The 19,835-nt window shown below is 51.7% G+C and overlaps 1 protein-coding gene across 2 annotated transcripts in view; it reads right to left on the bottom strand.

Moving 5' to 3' along the window:
• Positions 1–19,174, bottom strand: part of Nkd1 (NKD inhibitor of Wnt signaling pathway 1) — a 67,598-nt gene extending 48,424 nt beyond the window's left edge. Inside the window, exons 1-3 of one of the 2 annotated variants that reach the window (XM_075976825.1) lie at positions 18,997–19,174; positions 18,848–18,880; positions 18,110–18,243 (exon numbers count right to left, since the gene is read on the bottom strand). In XM_075976825.1, the coding sequence (XP_075832940.1) occupies positions 18,110–18,243; positions 18,848–18,880; positions 18,997–19,021 (192 nt within the window). In that variant the 5' untranslated portion in view covers positions 19,022–19,174. Of the gene's footprint in view, positions 1–12,201; positions 12,434–18,109; positions 18,244–18,847; positions 18,881–18,996 lie in introns of those variants that run through there. The other variant, XM_075976826.1, reaches the window with a different exon arrangement.
• Between the last annotated feature and the right edge of the window lie 661 nt (positions 19,175–19,835).

The following is a 19,835-nucleotide window of genomic DNA, read 5'->3' as shown; positions in this document are numbered from 1 at the left end:
TGTCCTGGGGGGACGTGAGGAGCATCCTGGGGGATGCAGGGAATGCAAGGCATCTCTGCAATGTACAGCGTCACTCTGCAGGGAAGAGAGAAACTGAAATGCAGCCAGACCCCAACCCAGGAAGACGCTGGGGAAACTGCTTTCCAGAGAGCGTGTACACGCTGCTTTTTATCATTATTCCCTAAACACAGTGCAACAACTGCTTCAGGCATTTCCTTTGTCTCGAGTGTAACAAACCATCAGGGCTGGCTAAAGAATAGGAGGGTGTGCCTAAGTCACAGGTACATCTTGTCATTTTGCATAAGGGACTTGAGGAGACACCCAGGGACCAATGCCACAGGAAGGCTGTACTTACTAAAAGCTACTGATCCCCAGGCCCTGAGGCTCCCTACTTCCCTTTTCTTTTTTTATCCTCACTATTAAGAGATGAGTTCTGATGACTCTTCATTTTCCTGATGGGGAAACTGAGGGCTGGGAGGGCATGTATCTCACACATATCCCTTTGACTTGGACAACCCACGAACACATGAGCAGAGCATTCAGAAAGCTCCCTGGAGTGGAGAGGGCAGCTGAGGGAACGCTTCCAGAAGGGGGAGGAACATGGCATGCCAGTGGCCTAGGAAGGAAGAAGGAAGCAGCTCCCAGGATAAGGCAGGGCACACATGCTCAGAAAACACGGACCAGGCGTGTCCTGTACAGTGCGGGGTTCTTGGAGCCAGACAGAAGCAGGCACGGTGGAGCTGAGACAGATGCCTATGCACAGGCACTGTGAGAGGGTCCAAATTCAACCACCTCGTCCTGAACAGCACCCACTGCCCACTCCTCAGCCATGATGCCAGTTGAATCCAACTTCCCAAAATATTTACCAGAAGGCTCTGGGCACAGACTCCATTCTGTAAACTTGGATGAGATTCCAGAGCTGAAGACACAGATCACCCGGAAAAGCAGATAAACTCTCGCTCACATTCTAACTAACGAGGAGGAGGTGGGGAGGAGAAGGAAAGAAATCAAGCCTCTCCACTGCCCAACTTGAAAGGCATTATGGTCCAGGGCAAGGAGGGAGCAAAGATGCCGTGTCCTTATCAGGCACAAGGCTGCTCCAGACACAAACAAAACTCTTGGCAGGCACCCCTCTTCCGCATGGGAAGGGGAGCAAGCAGTCTTCATGCACGGGCTCAAAGCCATCCTGAGTACATGGCAGGCTGATCTTCCCCCAAATTTCTGACAGAGAAAGCCCCTTCTGGGAACCAGGACACTAACTAGCTTGGAGAACAGAATGAGGACTGTGAGCCTCCACATCTGAAGGGTGGCTAGCCCAGAGTTCAAATCTCCCACTGCTTGGGCCCTGGCAATGAAAAGAGGAGGGGTGAGCTGGCTCAGTAGTGTGGGTAGTTGAAGTCAGCCCCTGCCTTCCAACCACTGCCCTCAGCATCGTGGGTGGAATAAAGAAGAAAGCAACACACAAGGATGGCCACACTCAGCCCTGCGGACACACCACAAGGCAGGTACTGCTGCTGTCTTCAGATGACAGATAAGTCAGAGTCCATGGCCAACAAAGGCAGCACCAGCTCTGACCAGGCCTCCAGATCTCAATCTGGGGCCTCCCTGCCGCTACACCCTCCCCAGGTTTCTGGTTCCACCTGCCAGCTCTGCCTATCTCCATCCTTGCCCAACACCCTTGCATTGCATAGCCCTAAAGCCCCAGAAGGGAGAAGAGAACACGGGTGTATGTTCACCCTCCTTCTCCCTCCACAACCCATGCCATCTCCTGGCACTCACTCCCACTCTAGAAATGCGGCCCCCCCAGTGGCCCATCCAAGAAGCAAGCTCTCCAACATAATATTTTCCTCCCACAGAACGTGAGAATAAAGGGCTCTTTGCTCGTCTCCTGAAATAACTGGCTCTCACCATAAAGCAATACTCTGCCCAGTACAAATATTTCTGTAAAACTTGGTAACTCTATCTGCGGCTCCTTTTCTGAAAGTCAGAAACCTTGGAGAATGAAATACGGCCAAGGCAGACGTTATGACAAGCTCATGAAGTCATGTCTACCCCAGGCAGTCCTCCTGGGCATGGTGATTAATTTGCTGTTAACCACAGGGACTTTGTGTCTTAATACACCCAAAGCAAAACACCAGTTCACATTTCTGCTGGAACAATACCCACCACCCTAGTACAGAGGGCAGCCAAGTGGGCAGCAGAACCGTGGCTGGGCTCAGGAGCCTGGAAGGATTCTGGAGAGCAGAGAACCCCTGAGGTGGAAATAATACACAGGCAAGTTGCCCTCTGTAGCCTGGCCTTTGTCATAGAGGCGGTGAACCTTATAAAATAAGTTAGGGGTTCTTAGGTCAGTGTAAAAGCAGTTAACCTAACTCAAGTTAAGACACTAGGTAAGGCATGGAGCACAATGTAGAAGACACACGCTAGAGAAACAGAGCCCAGACAACAGGTTCCTCTCAGTCTCTGAGCCTGTATCACACACTAGTCAAGACCCTTGCAAGTGTTGTTTCAGACCCAAGGGATAGAGGTGAGCTTACTGGAAATTTTCCAGTATATGTGGACATAGATATTACCTAACTAAATCCTAGAAACAAAATGGAGGCTGCCCCCACTACCCAAAAGAAACAGTGTAAACCCCAGCCCAAAGTTGCAGGCACCTGAAGCTCTGTATCCCCTTGAACTGGCAGATCCACACACAGGGAGGCAAGAGTTAAATGACATAATGGGGGGGGTGTCCAGAGAGGGTAATGAAGGGAATACTCAAAGCATTATTTTATTATTAATATTTTATTTTCTATTTATTTAGATAGGGTCTCACTATGTAGCCTTGGCTGGTCAGAACTTGCTATGTGGACCAGATTGGCCTCCAACTCATAAATCCACCTTCCTTGGCCTCCCAAGTATGGGAATTAAAGGCATGTGCTACCATGCCTGGCTCAAATAATTATAAATGCATATATGAAAATGTCATGATTAAAATCACTTCTTGCTCGGGTGTGTTGCTGGCAGTGCCGGGAATCAAATCCAGGACTAGCACACGCCAGGCAAGCCCTCCACCACTAAGATGCATCCTTGGCCTTTTCTATCCCATGGAAATCAAGGCGGAGTTTCTGACCCGAGAACTCTGGCTACACTGGCATTACAGTAAAGACGAAGAGCACATATCCAAGGAGGAGGACACATGGACCTCAGAGTGCTGCTATCAGTACTCAGGGTGGGAGGAACTCCCTGGGAACCCATGCGGAGGCAGGGAGCTGGGAAAGAAGGAGGCTCCTGTGGGCTGTGTAGAGGAAACGGCAAACCACTCAGGCTTTTCTGAAACCCAATGGCCAGCCATATTTCTTCTCAAAGCTCAGCTACTTTACCTGATAGCCATGACCTCAGCTGCTAGCCATCTCTTTGCTTGATGAGGCTTCTGCCCATCCACCAGTATGTGCAGCCCTTCCCATGGGTGACTTCTCTTATGGACACACCCTAGGGGCTCAGCTGAGACAAAGGATTGGGGTGACTCAACTCTGCAGGAAAGTAGATGGCCCAGGTCAAAAAAGTAGAATTCTAGCCTGGAATTTCCTAGACCTTTCAGTTGAAGATAGAAGGCTGAACTGCTGGGGAAGGAAACCTGCACTGACCAGAGGGAGACAATCTAAAAACGAAGACAACCCAAAGTAGGCAGAGATAGATGCTGCCACCCTTCACTGGGGTGGGCGATCTGAACTCAAGATGAGTCACTTTCTGGGAGTTTGCCTCTTCTTTCTCCTTATTTTTTATTTATATTTTCTTTAGTTACAGACATGGTTTAGGCGAACGGTGAGGCTCTGTTCACAGCACAAGGGAGAAGCAAGTAAAAGCTCTCTACAAAGACCCAGAGCAGCAGCTGACACTGAAGGGCACAGAGCCTGAGTCCTAGCCCCCTGCACATCTGACCTCCTCTCCCAGCTACGGGGATCCTCCAAGCCCCAGAAGTTCTTGAGTATCCACCACCTGCCACGCAGTGCCCAGCCCCCAGAGAACTGCCCATGGAATCTGAAGTATGAGCTTAGTTTCCCCATGCAAATAATCCTGGCCAATTAACGGTGAGCAATATCACTGTGAGCAAGGCTTTGGGAATCTGAAAGCCCCTGGCTAACCTTCGGTAAATGCCCGCCCAGTTAGGGGGGCTGCTGCTCCAGCCCAGACAGGGGCTTGTCATCCAGCACCCCACAGCAAAACCTGTGCCAGGTGCCCACCCAGTCCACACTTGGAAGAAGCCTCACTTCAGAGCTGCACAAGAAGTAGCATGCAGGAGCTCCAGAGTTAGGTGTTTATACGTAAGGCACAGTGTTCCCTTCTACCCTTCTAGAAAGAAGCCCAGGATCACTGAAAACCATGACGATGGCTACCATTGGCCAATGAGGCTGGCTTCTCCTGCTACAGCACACCCATGCCTCTCATGTCTGTGATGGTCCACAGAAGAGTGGACCAGGGCTCCCTTTCGATGGTGCATAGAACGTTCCTTCCACCACCTTCTGCTGCGAATATATCTTACAGGGGGGAGAGGGGAAGATGGGGCAGGGAGATGCAAGGTGAAGTTCAGCCAGATGCACCACAGCGTAGGTCTTGCCCCTCAGATCAGAGCTGAGCAATGCAGGCAGCAGCATTAGCTTCTGGGGGCTCTATAACTTTGCATGTCAGTTCTCTCAAATCAAGCACATCTTATTAGAGCTCAGGAGCTGGACAATATTCGCACACAGTACACATAACCTAGAGCACGCTAAACACAAGGAAAGCCATCAGAATAAATGGCACTGCCGACTCGCCCTTTTAACATTCCCTTCATCCCAGTTCAGAGACCTGGCTGCCCTTCAGAGTAGCCAAGTATCAAAACGGAAGAGGCTGCCACAGGAGCAGGGAGAGGAAGATGGACCCATCAACAGAGACCCATAGGACCACCCACTGGGTCCCCTACGCTCAGCACCGGCCTCTCTCCTCATTTGGTCTTGCCCAGGCTAGCTCTGGACTCACGCTTCTCCTGCCTCAGTCTCCCAAGTGCACATATGTGTGCCACAGCCGCTGGACTCTGTGCTTTAGTCAGCACCCAGGATGCTCAGAAGCAAGTGAACCATCCTCACAGAGAGTAACCCCCACTGCACCTCACGGACACTGCTCCATGAACACTGACCCTCACTACACCTCACACACGCTGATCCCCCTACATCTCACAGACACTGTTCCACAAACACTGCCCCACTCCACTGCACCTCATGGACACTGCCCCCCCCCCATCTCATGGACATTACCCTCCACACACAAGCTTCTTTAAAAAGTTGCCTATCCGCAGCTTTCCCTCTCACACACTCTTCTATGGTAGACCATAACGCACCCTGACAGAGATCTCATTTCCAGTGTTCAGGTCCCCATGGTCCCTTCCCTTAAATCTGAGGTAGAGCATCAGCTCTAGGCCTGAACTATTACCCTGGAAAAGCACTCTCAGGGAAGTCAAATAATTGCCAATGGATACCTGAGGCTGCTAAGCAACAGGAGGCTGGCTTCCCCGGGCAGACATGTCTTCAAGCTCAGACGGTGACCTCTCAAACACAGGTCCATGGGATCCCTCATTGTCTCCAACTCCAGTGAAAAGGGAGTGGGTCAGCATGAAGGCTCTCACTCAATCCTGAGGAGCTCAGACAAAAAGAACCCATCTAATCAAAGGCTCTGAAGCCAAGAAAGAAACTAGAGGCACAAAGAGGGGTCAAGGAACTCACCCAAGGCCACACAGTTTGTAAGAGCTGAGCTGAGGCTTGAACCTAGGTATCCACGTTTAGAATCTAGAGCAATGACCAAACACCAGTGTTTTTCCAACACTTAGGTCACGATCTACAGTAAGAATTACATTATAACAGGCTTATGTATATATAGGCATAAATATATTTATCTAAACCAACACAAAAAGTAACACAAAACAGCAGTCTTACTATAAGTGGTATGTTTTTTTATTTTTATAATTTTCTATTTCATTTTCTGGCCACCAGTTGATTTCGGGAATGGAGTTGTAACACAGCTTTGAACCCACTGACACGTCTCTAAGACAACTCTACAGTTTACCAGCCTGATTCTGAGTTTTGTTCCAGTCGAGGTCCTACTTTCCTGACAGGTGAGCGGAAGCAAGTCAGCAAAGTGGCCCAGCTCTTTCAGCTTCAGTCTTTCCGGCAGATCAGTGCTGTGACCCTCTAACACAGTTCCTCATGCTGTAGCGACCCCCAACCATAAAGTGATTTCATTGCTGCTTCATAACTGTAATTTTGCTACTGTTATGAATTGTATTGTTAATATCTGATATGCAAGATGTCTGATATATGACCCCCACCTAGAGGGTCGTGACCCACAGGTTGAAAACAGCGGCACTAGATGAAGAGGGAATGCAACTGTTCAAATATGAGATGCTGTCTCCAGTGGCTCAAGTTCTACAGTCGCAGTCCCTAGGAAGTGGCTCTATCTTGGGAAGGCACTGAAACCTTAAGAAAGAAGGGTCTAGCAAGGACTAGGTCCTGAAGGGGAAGGTGTTTGGGGATATCTTGTCTGCTTCCTGTCCAACAGGAGCTACTCTGCCCCTCAGTCTCCAGCCCTGAGGATCTGCACCCTCTGAAACTGCAAAAGAAATAAACCTTCCTCCCTTGTTAGTCTCCTCTAGCATTCTGTCACAGCGACCAGAAAAGTGACCAAGGCAGAGGACACAGCAGCACCTACTTCATCAGGGTGCACAAACTAAGCGGTGGGGACATGGGTGGCATGGCCCAAGGCCTGACATCCTCGGCTCTGTAGGCAGAAGTTAAGCTGCAACCACCTCCTCTTGGTGGGCACCTGAGCTGACCACGAGGCTATGCATGTAGGCAGCAGCCATGGAACATCAGAAGAGGCATTGCTCAGGACTACCCCAGACACACACAACCACAGACGGTGCAAGAAGCTGGCCCCAGCACCCCTAGACATGGCAACTGTGCTCCCAGGCAACCCAAGGTTTCCTTTAGTCCTCTTTTCACCCTCGCGACTGTCTAACCCACAGGGAGAAAGAGGGCAAATCAACAAAAATTCAAGGTCAAAAACAGGCCTATAACAAGACAGCTGTGGCACTCAGGTATGGACCCTAACCAACACCTCAAATCCACTTGTTGGCGCCCCTATAAGACAGGCCTCTGAATGAGGCATTCTGCCCAACCTTCTGAAGTTAGTCAAAGGAGAGCCCTTCCACAGCCTGAGGGCTGACTAACCCAACTCCACAGTTAAGAGTGGATGCTCACACAGCCTCAGAAAGAGGAGACAGGAGGGATGCAGTGAGAGTCTTCCCCCTGATCTTCCACGTGGCCGGAACAGGCAGATGCTGGAGTCAGGAAGGTCTGGCAGCAGAAGCCTGATTGTCCCACAGAACCAACTGTAGGTTCACACTCCTGACCTAACATCTAGGAGACCAGAATCAGACTCGAGGAGGAGGCTAAGGACTTTGTGCGACACCCTCACCAACCCCCCCCCCCCACCACGCACCTGGAAGGACGGTTTGCACCAAGCCCTCATCCATCACCTGGCCACCTCCTACTTGTTCCTTGGAGTTCTGTAGCTTCAGTAACACCCCCTAACCTGAAGAATTAGCCCCCGACTTTCCTTTCCTGTTCTGCAACACACTCCAATACCCACGCGCTTGGCATGTATCTGTTTGATCATGAGTGAACATTCTAGAAAGCTTTGAGAGGAGGGGTATCTGCTCCACTTTCTACTTGCTGACACGATCTTACTTCCCCCTCAGAGAACTCCATGTGGTGGGAACAGTTATTTAGACAGCCCACGGATGTGAAGACAGAGGAGCTGAGATGAGCCATTGCTGGCCCTCAGCAACAACAGCCAATCCACATCTCCACTGCACTCACTGTCTGCCATCCCGCGGTCCTGCCACAGAAACAAGCCGTGGCTTCCCAGTTCAGAGGGTTACCTGCTCTGTTCTGTTTGTATCCAAACCCAGGTTTTCCTGTCAGGTCAGCATTTTCAGCTTAGGAATGGGTCCCTTGTCCACATGATGAAAGTGTCTTCAGGGTGTAAGCACAAAGACCTCACAAGGGGCTGCAAGCAATGAGCTCAACTCCAAGCCTCATCCAGTCTGCGCAGCATCTTATCCTCTACTCCCTATACCCACAGGGCCGATTCGGAAGTCATCACAAGCACGGTACACAGGCCAAATCCAGCTACCTGCTCATCCACAGGAAGGGTTCCCAAAAATTTTCTCTAGTTGACTGGCTTTTTAGAAACAAGCTCTCATATGTAACCAAGATGACCTCAAGCTTACAATCCTCTCTGCCTCAGCCTCCTTGGTGCTGGCATCACAAATGTGTGCCACCATGCCCACAATGTTTTAAATTCAGAAGGTTCTGCATAAAAATCCAGATACTAAATTCTCTAAACCACCAGATGACAGCCTCAGGACCGAGTTCCCCAGAGGCTAAGTGTTGGTTGGCCCTAAGTGGCACTGCCCTCTTCAGGCAGGGTGTGTGTTCATTCAATCACCAAGGCCTTCTACCCAGCCTGCTGTGTGACCTACTCCTGTGATTTCTCCGGCTCCGTGGGTCCCTGAGAGCTTAGTATCAGCATTCCACAAAGCCCCCTTCATGCGCCTCCTCCTCCAATCACACTTCTAGTCAGACCCCTGCCCTTAAAGAGACCCGTATACAACGGGATTCTTCCCAACCATGCTAGGGGGCACACAGCACTACTGCCCCAGACCCTGTTGTGGAAACTGAGGCCCAGAGATGCTTCCTCTATTGCTACAGCATGTTCACATACTCCCCGCCTTCTCTGTGGCATACTAGGGAAGCCAACCTCTAGGCACCAGTTCCCTAGGGCTCCCCTGCCTGATGGCCTCTGAATTCAGCCAAGAGAAGGACCTGGAAGGTAGAGAGGAAGTGAAGTAGCTCCTCCCACCCTTCACCACCCCATACTATGACTCTGACCTCAGTTAATCACCATGCCTACAACCTTTACCATTACCTGTGCCTTAGCAGCAGGGGGTGCCAGACCCCATTTGTTTCGACAGCCAACAGGTCTCTCCCATCCTTGCTCGCAACTCTGGGACCTCAGGAATTCTTACTTAAACTATCTACACCGCACCTGTTCCCACCACATTCACTGGTTGGCCCAGAGGCCTGGCTTAGAACCCGAAGTCTCAAGGACAAAGCGTGCAGGCAGAATCAGAACCCAGACTGTGGGCCTCCACAGCCCCTGCTCACCCTGCATCCTGTTCTGTTTCTCCTGGCCCCTTGCCTGCCTGCAGCCTCTTCAAGAGTCCCCTGGACGGCCCCCAGAGAACCAAGTGCTGTACCAATCCCCATGTGGACCTGTGGATCCTCACAGAGCCCGTGAAATGTTCTGTTACTTGATTCCTCTTCACCTTCAAAGTATTTTTACAGCGGGGATTCACATCCTTCCCCCTCCACCGCATACATCACAGACTCCTTTCATCACGCTGACCTCACACAGGCTCCCTCATGTTCCCCCTCTGCACAAAGACCTTATCCATAATACAAGTGGGAAGGTAGCCAGGGCTGGGTATGATGGCTCGTGCTTTAAATCTAGCACACACAGAAGGTGACCAGGGCAGCACTGACCTCCATCAACAGCTCCAACAAACGGTCCACTGCTCTGTAGCTTCCTACCTGACACTTAGCAAGCATGCAACCACTCTGACATTCCTTCTCTGCTCCTATCCCCAACTCACCTCTGGTGCTTAGCTCACACCCCGATAGTTCCTGTTCTAGACTCAGAGCCTCCAGGCTGCCCCTAACCTTCCTTGAATATCCTCACTGCTCAACATCTACTTTCTAAGCATGAGCCAATCTAACTTAGAAGCACCCGTGCAAAAGACCCAGAACATAGCATCTGCATAGAAAACCCATATGCATTTTCAAAAGCTCACAGTATAGCATCTGCATAGCAAGTACAACTGCATTTAAAAAGAATACAGTTGTATCTCTTGGTATTATAGGGAACAGTATAGGGCACTCCTATACTCACCCATGAATACCAAAATTTACAGTGCTCAAGTCCCTTATATAACAAAGGACTATACATATATGGTAGATACATGCATGGTATACTTCTACTCAAGTTCATATTGTTTATAAATCCTAACTGATGGTTTGAACGAGAATGGCTCCTACGTTTGAATGCTTGGTCCCCAGTTGGTAGGGCTGTTTGGGAGGTGTGGCCTTTTTGGAAGAGGTGTGCCACTGGGAGCAGGCTTTGAGATTTCAAATGCCCATGCCATTTTGAGTTAGTTCTCTCTGCCTCCTACTTGTGGATCAAGGTGTGAGCTCTCAGCTGATTCTGCTGACACGCCCTTGCTCTGCCACCATGGATTCTAATCTTCTGAAATCGTAAGCCCGAATCACAAGTTGCCTTGGTGAGGGTATCCTATCAGAGCAACAGAAAAGTAGCTAACAGACCTAATATAATAAAAGGCTATGTAGTCATCAGGGTGTCGTGTTTAAAAGGATGGTGACAAGAAACGAAGCCTCATCAGCTTGGATGCATTGTTTTAAAATATTTTCCATTTTCAGTTGGCTGACTCCATAGATGCAGAGCCCACATTGATAATATGCTCACTTGATAAACGGACTTACTTCAGAAGTACAAAGAAGTTGAACACTAGGGAGTTTAGTAATATGGATTACTATACAAATAATAATACACCAGCCAGGTGTGGTGGCGTTCACTGTAATTTCAGTAATCAAGAAGCTGAGGCAGGAGGATGGTGATTTCTAGACCAGTCTAACCTACACAGAAAGATCCTGTCACATAACACCACCAAAAACCCAAATTGTACATCACACCAGTAAGTGATGCATTCCATCAACACTCCAACATTTGATAAAACTGAATGATTACTCCTACTCAATATTAGAGAACCAGGAGTCAAAGCAAGTTACGTTAGCCAAAAGAAACAACACACAACACCTCACTCTTTTTTTTTCTCTTTGCATTTCTTTTTTTTAAATTTATTTATTTATTAAGGATTTCTGCCTCCTCCAAGCCACCGCCTCCCAGTTCCCTCCCCCTCCCCCGATCAAGTCCCTCTCCCTCATCATCTAGAAGAGCAATCAGGGTTCCCTGACCTGTGGGAAGTCCAAGGACCGCCCACCTCCATCCAGGTTTAGTAAGGTGAGCATCCAAACTGCTTAGGCTCCCCCTAAGCCAGTACGTGCAGTAGGATCAAAAACCCATTGTCAGGCGATGAAAGGAGACAGAGACCCACATTGGAGCACCGGACAGAAATCTCAAGGTCCAAATCAGGAGCAGAAGGAGAGGGAGCACGAGCAAGGAACTCAGGACCGCGAGGGGTACACCCACACACCAAGACAATGGGGATGTTCTATCGGGAATTCACCAAGGCCGGCTGGCCTGGGTCTGAAAAAGCATGGGATAAAACCGGACTTGCTGAACATAGCGGACAATGAGGACTACTGAGAACTCAAGAACAACACCTCACTCTTACCCAACAGAACTCAGGAAACATTCTCTGAGGGAAGGCCAATCTGTTCCTCGGTTTCCACAGCAGCCTAAGCAGAAGGAACTGCCAGTGTGGAATGAAGAACCACCCACACGAGCTCCGGGCTTCGTTTGCCTTCTCCCAGGCTGGAAGCCTCATGACAATGACTTATGGCCAGTGCATGGAGCAGATGAAGTGCATCCCACATCCACCGCAAATACACGGACAGTGGGACAGAAGGCACTGGACGCACACTAAATTAGAATGACGTCATCTCACTTCTCAGCAAGAGAAGTCAAAGTTCAAAAGAGGGAAAGGCCTTTCCATTGATGTCATGCTCCAGGAAAGCCCACCCTGCCCTGAGGCCCTCAAATAACCATCAGCCGCACACAGGGTCACATGCCATAGCCAATATGGCTCAGCAAGCCAGAACAGTGTCGCCCAAACTAATTCCTCAAGGCTACTAAGCAAACATGGCCCTGGCCAGGCCCCTCGGACAGAGTCACACTGGCTGGGCAGGGTTCCTGCATGCCCTGCTGAAGCTGAGGATGACTTCAGCCGAGGGGCCTACAGCTTTCCTCCTGAGCCTTGTGGCTGGTGCCCACATGGATAAACATCCCTCTCGGCTTGCCCAGGCATCTATCAAAGAATTACTTATGTCTCTGGAAGTGCGTGTTTAGAAAAGGCTCCCCACCCACCTGGGCTTGGCAGGGTGCGGCCTGGCTGGACTCTTGGGCTACCCTTTGGAGAGGGCTACCCTTCCTGGAGTGGGCATGCCTCTCTTCTACTCCAACCTGAGAGCTTGCCCCTGTCCAGCAGAGAGGCTGAGGCCACAAGGAGGCAGGCAGCATCCCAGGATAAACGGAGCAGGGTGACATCAAAGCCCAGCTTCCAGATCCAACAAGTGAAGCCTTCAGCTCTCTCTGGCCCTTCGTCCAGGGTGTTCTGGGCTCCTGCCTCACTTCCCTCTGACAGGGCAGATATTTCGTTTATGAGGAACTGGATTCTTTCCTTTCTCGGGAAGAGAGGGCTAAAGGAGAAAACAAGGGGAAGAAAACAGGAGGAGAATGTGAGAGCGGGGAGCTGCAGGAGGAATGTGGGAACCAGAAAGAGGAAGCCTGGAGGCAGCTACAGGAAGTGCCTGGGTCCAACAAGCAGTCAGATAGTCCCCAAAGTTTGTACAGCGTGTGAGTTTATAGCCCTGAGCACTTGACTCTTCAACATTATAGACCTCCCCAAGGGTTCCATCCCTGAGCCCAGGGTCCCCTTGCCTTTTGGAAAGCCTGGGCATCACTGCACCTCATGGCACCATGCACTAGCTCTGGGGTTGGCTGTCAGCAGCTTCTTTCCCCAAAGCCCTTGAGTTGATATTCTCTGTCTCTCAGCGACCAATATCATCCATCCCTCAGTTCCCTAACCACACAGCTAAGCTTCTGACTCTTACACGGATCTCCACCTATGACCTGGCTCCAGAGGCCACCAACCCATTTGACCGCAGGGCAATGTTCCATCCTCAAACTACAGATCAACTCCAAGGAAAAAGTAGTAGCCTCATACACCTGTCCCTGGACAGGTGTTCGAGCATGTCACACTCTAACCCATCTTACAGCGACAGCAGTGAAGTCCTGCCTAGGGTGCCGGCCATCCCTTCCGCAACACATCCCGGCAGTCCTCCAGTCCTCCGCCTGCTCGCTCAGAGGCTTTTGCTTCCTTCATTACTCTGACGTTACCCAAGGGCGAAGACCATGCCTCTTCCCACCATTTCCCAATGTGTGACACAATGTATATTAACAATACATTGTCAATAGTGATTAGTCAACTAAGCGCCTATAAGAAAGGCTTGGCTCTACAAGTTCACTAAGAACAGTGGACTGGGAAAGATGGTCTGAGAAGTTGGCTGGAGGAAGGAGGCAGCAAGGACAAAACAGTGAGCAAACTTTCTTTCTGTATTCATCCACAGTGAGTGCCTGCTATGTACCTCAAGAAAGAAGTCACATTTTGCAGTGACTTCTTTGTTGCTGACAGTTCAACTTTGACCAAGTGTCCAAGAAGACAGGTGGTCACTGATGGGGGAAGTGAGCTTCCTGGAAGAAACAGGGGTGCACGCGCTCACCAGCCCATCTCCTCTCCTCCTTCCACTAAGCAAGGAAGTAGCAGCCCCCGGTTCTACTCCTACCACGTGCAGGCAAGGCTGCCTAGCTTGTGAATGGGTTCCCCTGGCTTCTAGGGAACAGACAGCACATATGGCCTGGCTCAAGGAAACCCAGGCTCCTTCTTAAAGACTTTGAAAGGGAGAAAAGGTGCTAGTTAAAGGGCCTCCAAGAATTCCCATCTCACAGATGACACCGCTTGGCAAGACTGGGAGCAACCAGCAGTGATGTCTGGCATGGGACAGCTCAGGCTTTCCAGGCTACTCCTTGCTGGCTCTCCCAGGTCCAGGTAGTTCTTAGGGCTGTGAAGTGGGATCAGCTAAGGAGACCCTCCCCTAGACCACTCCAAGAAGCCTGTGCGTGAAGAAGGCACAATGCTGCCTCCCTGAAACCCTGACCAGCCTCAAAGCAAATCATCTTTTAATTCCTAAACACCAAGTATTTAATTTATGCTGTACCTCAAATGTCAAGTCCACCTCCCAACACATAGCTTTGAAACCACGTAAGGAGGCCTAACACTTTCCATATGGTGAAGACATGGGGCCTTTTAATTGTGCCAACTGGTATCATTCAAGGGTAATTCCCCTGGAATCCAGAATTCAGGCAGCAGCTGGATCAGCCCCCAATCTCATCACCCAACCCCACCAGGGCCCCATGCAGCATGCCTGCACCCTCCTAATCTTCCCTAAATATCAAAATGTGCTAGGTGCCCCCTAATCAAATTACCAAAGTGCCTGGCAGCCGCCTTTGATCTCCAGGGGGGCTGGCTTGGCCCCAAGCCCCCAACCTATTTCTGCAAGCAGTTTGCTGTAAAAGAACAAAAGGATCATAGTGCACGGAGTAAAGGTTGTTTTGAATCTAGTTACACACATGCACACACGCATGTGTGCCCACGCTCACAGTATGGACAGAGGTACCTAGGGAGCTTCATCGTCCAGCCACCGCTCACCTAGGATTTCCACTGGTTGGTCTCTTACTGCCTGCTGTCTCTTGGAGATGAATGTGCTTTAGCCTCTAATTCTGCTCAGTACATGCGTCTCAGGCATGCACTGGCTCCGTCTACTGTTCTTCGTTAACAGTGCCTTTATGTTTCCTGTCATTCACCACCTCTCTCCTTTGAGTTTATAGTCCCTTGTACCTCATCAAACATCCCCAGAGAGGCAAAAGCCCAGACCTTAACCTGGGTCTCACCAGGTGAGCCGAAAGTGGAAGGATGTAGGGGGAAGAGCACAAACATCAGGGCTCCTCCACAAGTATCACCCTCTCAGCCTGGGCTCTACGCTTTTCCAAGATTTATCTACCTCCACTGACATGGAGGAGAACATGGCTGGGCCCATTTTACAGATGTGCTTATCAAGATAAAGAGAGTTAAAGTGACTTGCACAAGGTGACGAGCTACAGTGCAGAGCCTGACCTCAGTCATTTCGATATGTTGGGGGGTAGGCTGAGCTGAGCACTTGCGTGGCTACCCTCACACCCTAGGGCGATGCATGCAACCCGGATCCTGCCCCAGATATGGGGCAGGAGGGCTCTTGCTTCTTCCTCCCCTGCAACTGGTTCATGTGGACATGGTGGCAACTGTCTGTGCCCCTCGCTGGGAATCAGGCAATGACTCTAGAAAGGGAGAGAACTTAGTCTACCCCAGCTGGCTGCAACTCCAGAGGGTTATGGGGAGATTAAGGTAATAGAAGCAATGTGCTTGGCACATACAGGCACTCAGGCAACAGTAGACTTCACAGCAATAATAATGTTGTCAGTTGGATAAGTCAGTAATGTGTCCCCAGCCACTTTGGTGGCAGGACAAGTAGAGAAGCGGACACAGAGGCCTTCACCAAGATAGGCCTGGTACTGGCTATAGGAAGCTGCCAGCCCTGGAAGCCTGCAGACTGCTGGAGTCCACACCCATCAACATCCTGATGATATCATGGAAGGACCTGCCAGCCACCCCTCCCATGCCAGTGGGACTCAGGGAAGCGAGAGAACTGAAATGGACTCACCACTGGCCTGCCCAGCACCCTCACTGTCCCCGCCATTTCAGCACTCATTCTTACCCCCCCCAACTACGACCACTTGAACCCAGTATTTTTCCCTGTATTGGCTTTGAACTCACCTCCCTCTTTCAACTCTGATTCATCTTAAGTGATAACATCCATGAAATCATGTGTTTGATGTCCTAGTTATTTTTTCTCTGATTAAAAAAGATAGATACCTATAAAGATTAAAGACATTCCCCCTAAAGACCACCTGAAGTGCTTCACAGGCCACCACCAGCGCGACCCCACACTCTGGCTCGGCCCGCTCCTTTTCTAGGGCTGATGCCTGGCCCCACTACGGTGACCACCACAGGTTGGAACCCAGGCATCCAGATCTGTTATTAAGATCCACTCTCAAGGAAGCAGAGACCTCCCCCCCCCACTCAACATCTTTGATGGCTGGGCCCACCCTCTTAACTATCCAACACATGTCACACTGATGGCTCTATGCCCCACATCTTCAAAAGGACTTTGAACAAATATTAATGACCCCTCCTTTTCAGAGAGGGGGGTGAGCCAGGAAGGCGAGCAAGCACCATCCATCCCATGCTGTCCTCAGCTGGGGGAAGAAACCAGGCAACGAAATTCCGTGACTTCAGCAAAGCCACAGGCTTAAGCAGGGGCCCCCTCCCCCCCTCTTCATTTCCCCCAATGGCAACTTTTACTGGCTTGCATTCCTCTTGCTGGGAACACTACTATTTAATTAAAAACGACAGACTTTTGTTTTCCTCTCCTTCTTCCCCCTCCCTCCCATCCTCCCAGCCTGGATGCCAAGGAGACCCACCAAAAACATGCGGGTAACATTTGTTATGGCTTTGAAGATAAAAGTCAATTGAAGCAAGCCCTCGCTGTATTTCAAGTTTCCCCTCTAGCATGGAGTAAAAGCTGCCTGGCAGTTTAGGAAAAAAAAAAAAGAGAGAGAGGAGAGAAAGAGGAGAGCGACAGAGCCTAAATAAATGTCATTCTGCAAGAATACTTTATGAAAATAAACAGGCTGAAAAAAAAAAACACAAAACCTGATTAATGGAAATCCTCTCTGTTGGTCTGTATTGAGCTGCAAATGCATCTGCTCATATGTCTAAATTGGATTGTTTTCATTGGTCCTTAGATAAATAAGTACATCAAAAACTAGGAATGGTGGGGGAAGGAGAAGTTTGTGGTTCTGTTAAAAGGCTCTAAATGCAGTGCCTCCACCCCCTGGGCCCAGTTCTGACCTTTCTACTAGGGTAGCAGCCCCAGTCCCAGTCAGCCAGCAAATTGGAGGGCCGTGAAGAGAAAGCCTGAGCTACACAGTAGAGAGGGAGCTTATCCCAGAGAGAGAGGGCATTTAACACACCACATACACATGCATGAACACGCACACGCACGCACACACGCTAGCACACGCACATGGTGACAAGCATGCCACCTCCCTGCAATGGTGCTGCCAGGTGCCACCACCCAACCACACACACACGCCATCTCCCTGCAATGATACTGCCAGATGCCACCACCCAAACACACGCACGCACGAGCACACACACACACACACACACACACACACACACACACACACACACACACGCACGCACAAAGACTCCACCAGCCTCACCCAAAGAACAAGACCAAAGAACTAACCAGACCTGAGGCTCGATCTGTTCCCTCTCCAAGTTTAAAAAAAAAAAATTAAATGTCACATCAAAAAGTTGATTCATCCTTTGATCCTCGGCTTGCAAGAGTTCCACGCAGACCATCTGAGAGCACTGTGCAGAGTGCTGGAGCTCACAGGACATCTGTGAACACCAGTCCCAGGCCAGACACAGGGGCTGGACTCACTCACTCCCCCATCCCACTTGCTCCCACAGAACAACTCTAGAAAGAGGTGTACCCAGACCACCATACGAAATCCCCCACCCTCCGCCCCTCCCGCCTCTAAGGGCCACACTAAGGGAACAGCCAGGTCTCAGTGCCTCCAAACTCTACACTCGGATGGCAGATGGCACTGATGAATGCCACAGACACAGTTGGAGGTGGCCACAGATCCTGGGCCAGCACAGCTCTGCCCTCTACCCAGACACTCCTGCCTGACTCTAGTCCTAACCCCTCCCTGTGGAAAAGCTGGCCATAAAAGCAAAGCAGAGGAGGCCTCCCCCCACGCACACACACAACAAAGCACAGCTTCCCCACCCACTGGACCTGTATCACCTCCTCCCTGGCACTTCCTCCCCAAGCAACTCTCTGTGCCCAACTGGGTGGGAGATGGGTGCCAGATTGATCGACAAGAATCCTCCAAAGTATGGGGTACAAGTAGGGCTGGTGGGACACACTGAGAAGGGATTTGGGGACCTAGACAATGTGCCAACAGGATGCTGAAAGTTGTGGGGGGGAAGCGGTTCGCAGACCCTCTCCAAAACTGAAAGGGTGGACCAAAGTGGGGGCCATACCCGAGTGCTTCGACCAACAGTGCCTGCCAATCTCAGTTGTCGGGGTCCTGAGACGCTGCCTGGACAGCGCTGCCTCCCGATCCACTCCTCGATGCCTTTCCTTGCCCAAGCAGCGCTCACAGCAAAGCTGTCACCTGAGGCGGGAAGAACACGAAGACCTTGAGTCTGGGCCCCCCCGCAGCTGGCAAAAAGTTACCTGAGAATGAAGGGAAGGAGACAGAGAGGCACAACCCGGAGAGTAAAGACTTGGCAGGAGGGTCAAGCGCCGGACGGAGCAGAATCTAAAAGAGGACGGTAGCCAAGAAAGGGGGCTCGGCGAGATCCTAAGTGCAAGGATTCAGAGGGTGAAAAGGAGTACGCAGTATCCTGAGTGAAGGAGTTAGGGGATCGGAGGAAGGAGCGCGGGAGTCAGGACTGTGGAGAAAAGAGCTGAGGGTCAGGAGAGGGGGTGCAGTGGGCGCAGAGGCCAAGTTCTCCAGAGAAGGGGCTGGCGACCAGAAGGAAGGTGCAAGATATTGAGGGTCTAAAGAGAAGACGCCACCAAAGTGGATGGGGTTAGGGTCAGTAGTGAGAGCACTGGGCTATGGGGAACGAGTAAAGGGACAGAGGGGCCCCAAAGAGCATTCCCGGGGCGGGGCTGGGGGCTGGGGCAGTCCTGGTAATGAGATCCAGCGGCTGGGCCGGCAGCGCCACCTCCCTCGAGCCCCCCCACCCCGGGCCGGTGGCCCGCGCTCCTACCTTCCGGGCTCTCCCTGCGCTTGCACACAGCGGCTGCGGGAACATCGCGCGCGGCGGCGGCGGCGGGAGCCGGAAAGAAAGGAGAGGGAGAGTTAGCACCGGCGGGAGGACGCGGGGCCGCGGCCGGCGAGCGGGCGGGGGACACTGACCCGGCTTCGAGTGAAGTTTCCCCATGCTGGGGCGCGGCGGCGGGGCGTCCTAAGCCATGCGTCCGGCCGCCGACCCCGCGCCAGCCTCGCTCGCCTCCTCCTCACAGTCCCCGCGCCGAGCGCAGCCCCAGGCGGCGCCGGGACACCCTCCTGCCGCCGTCGCCGCGGCCGGACTGACGCCCGGGCGCGCCGAGCCCCCTGCCCGCCGCCGCGGCCCCGCGCCTCCCCAAGCGCCCATTGGCCGGCCGCGGCCCATCAAAGGCGAGGCGGACGCTGCGGGGCGGGTAGAGGCGGGGCCTGCGAGTAGGGGCCTGCCGAGGGGCGGGCCCATAGAGGGCGTGGTCTGTGGGTGGGGCGGGGCCTTGGTGGGGAGGGGCTTTGCCCCAAGCCCCCTACGCGGACCCAGGGGCGGGAATGGGGACCGGGCGGAGGCTTTGCCTGCTGGGTGGTGGAGCAGCGCTGCCCTCGCTGGTGGTACTGCGACTTCCCTCTTCTCTGCGTTTCCTCGGAGCCGTTAGAGTGAGACTAGATAGCTCGAGATCACAGTTGGGGAAACTGAGGTCGCAACCGGTGACCTTAGCTGCACGGGCGCACGCGTCTGCCGCTCTCCCACGGTGTCTCTTCCCAGACTTCCCGTGCCTGGCCTTCTGCAGAAAGTGGTCCGTATTTCCAGCCGCGTACCCCCCCCCTTTTTTTTGACTCCTCTAGGTTTTAAGGTTATTGTTTTTCTTTCATTTGGGAGTCAGGTAGAAATCACCAAGACATCTCGCAGGCCAGTGCGGGTTCAATCCACTCCTGTTAACGACAAGTGTCCAGATGCCCCGAGCTGTCCTCCAGTC

The sequence above is a fragment of the Microtus pennsylvanicus genome, chromosome 6 (genome assembly GCF_037038515.1).
Source record: "Microtus pennsylvanicus isolate mMicPen1 chromosome 6, mMicPen1.hap1, whole genome shotgun sequence".
Taxonomy (NCBI): domain Eukaryota; kingdom Metazoa; phylum Chordata; class Mammalia; order Rodentia; family Cricetidae; genus Microtus; species Microtus pennsylvanicus.
This window is presented reverse-complemented; position numbering and strand designations above follow the sequence as displayed.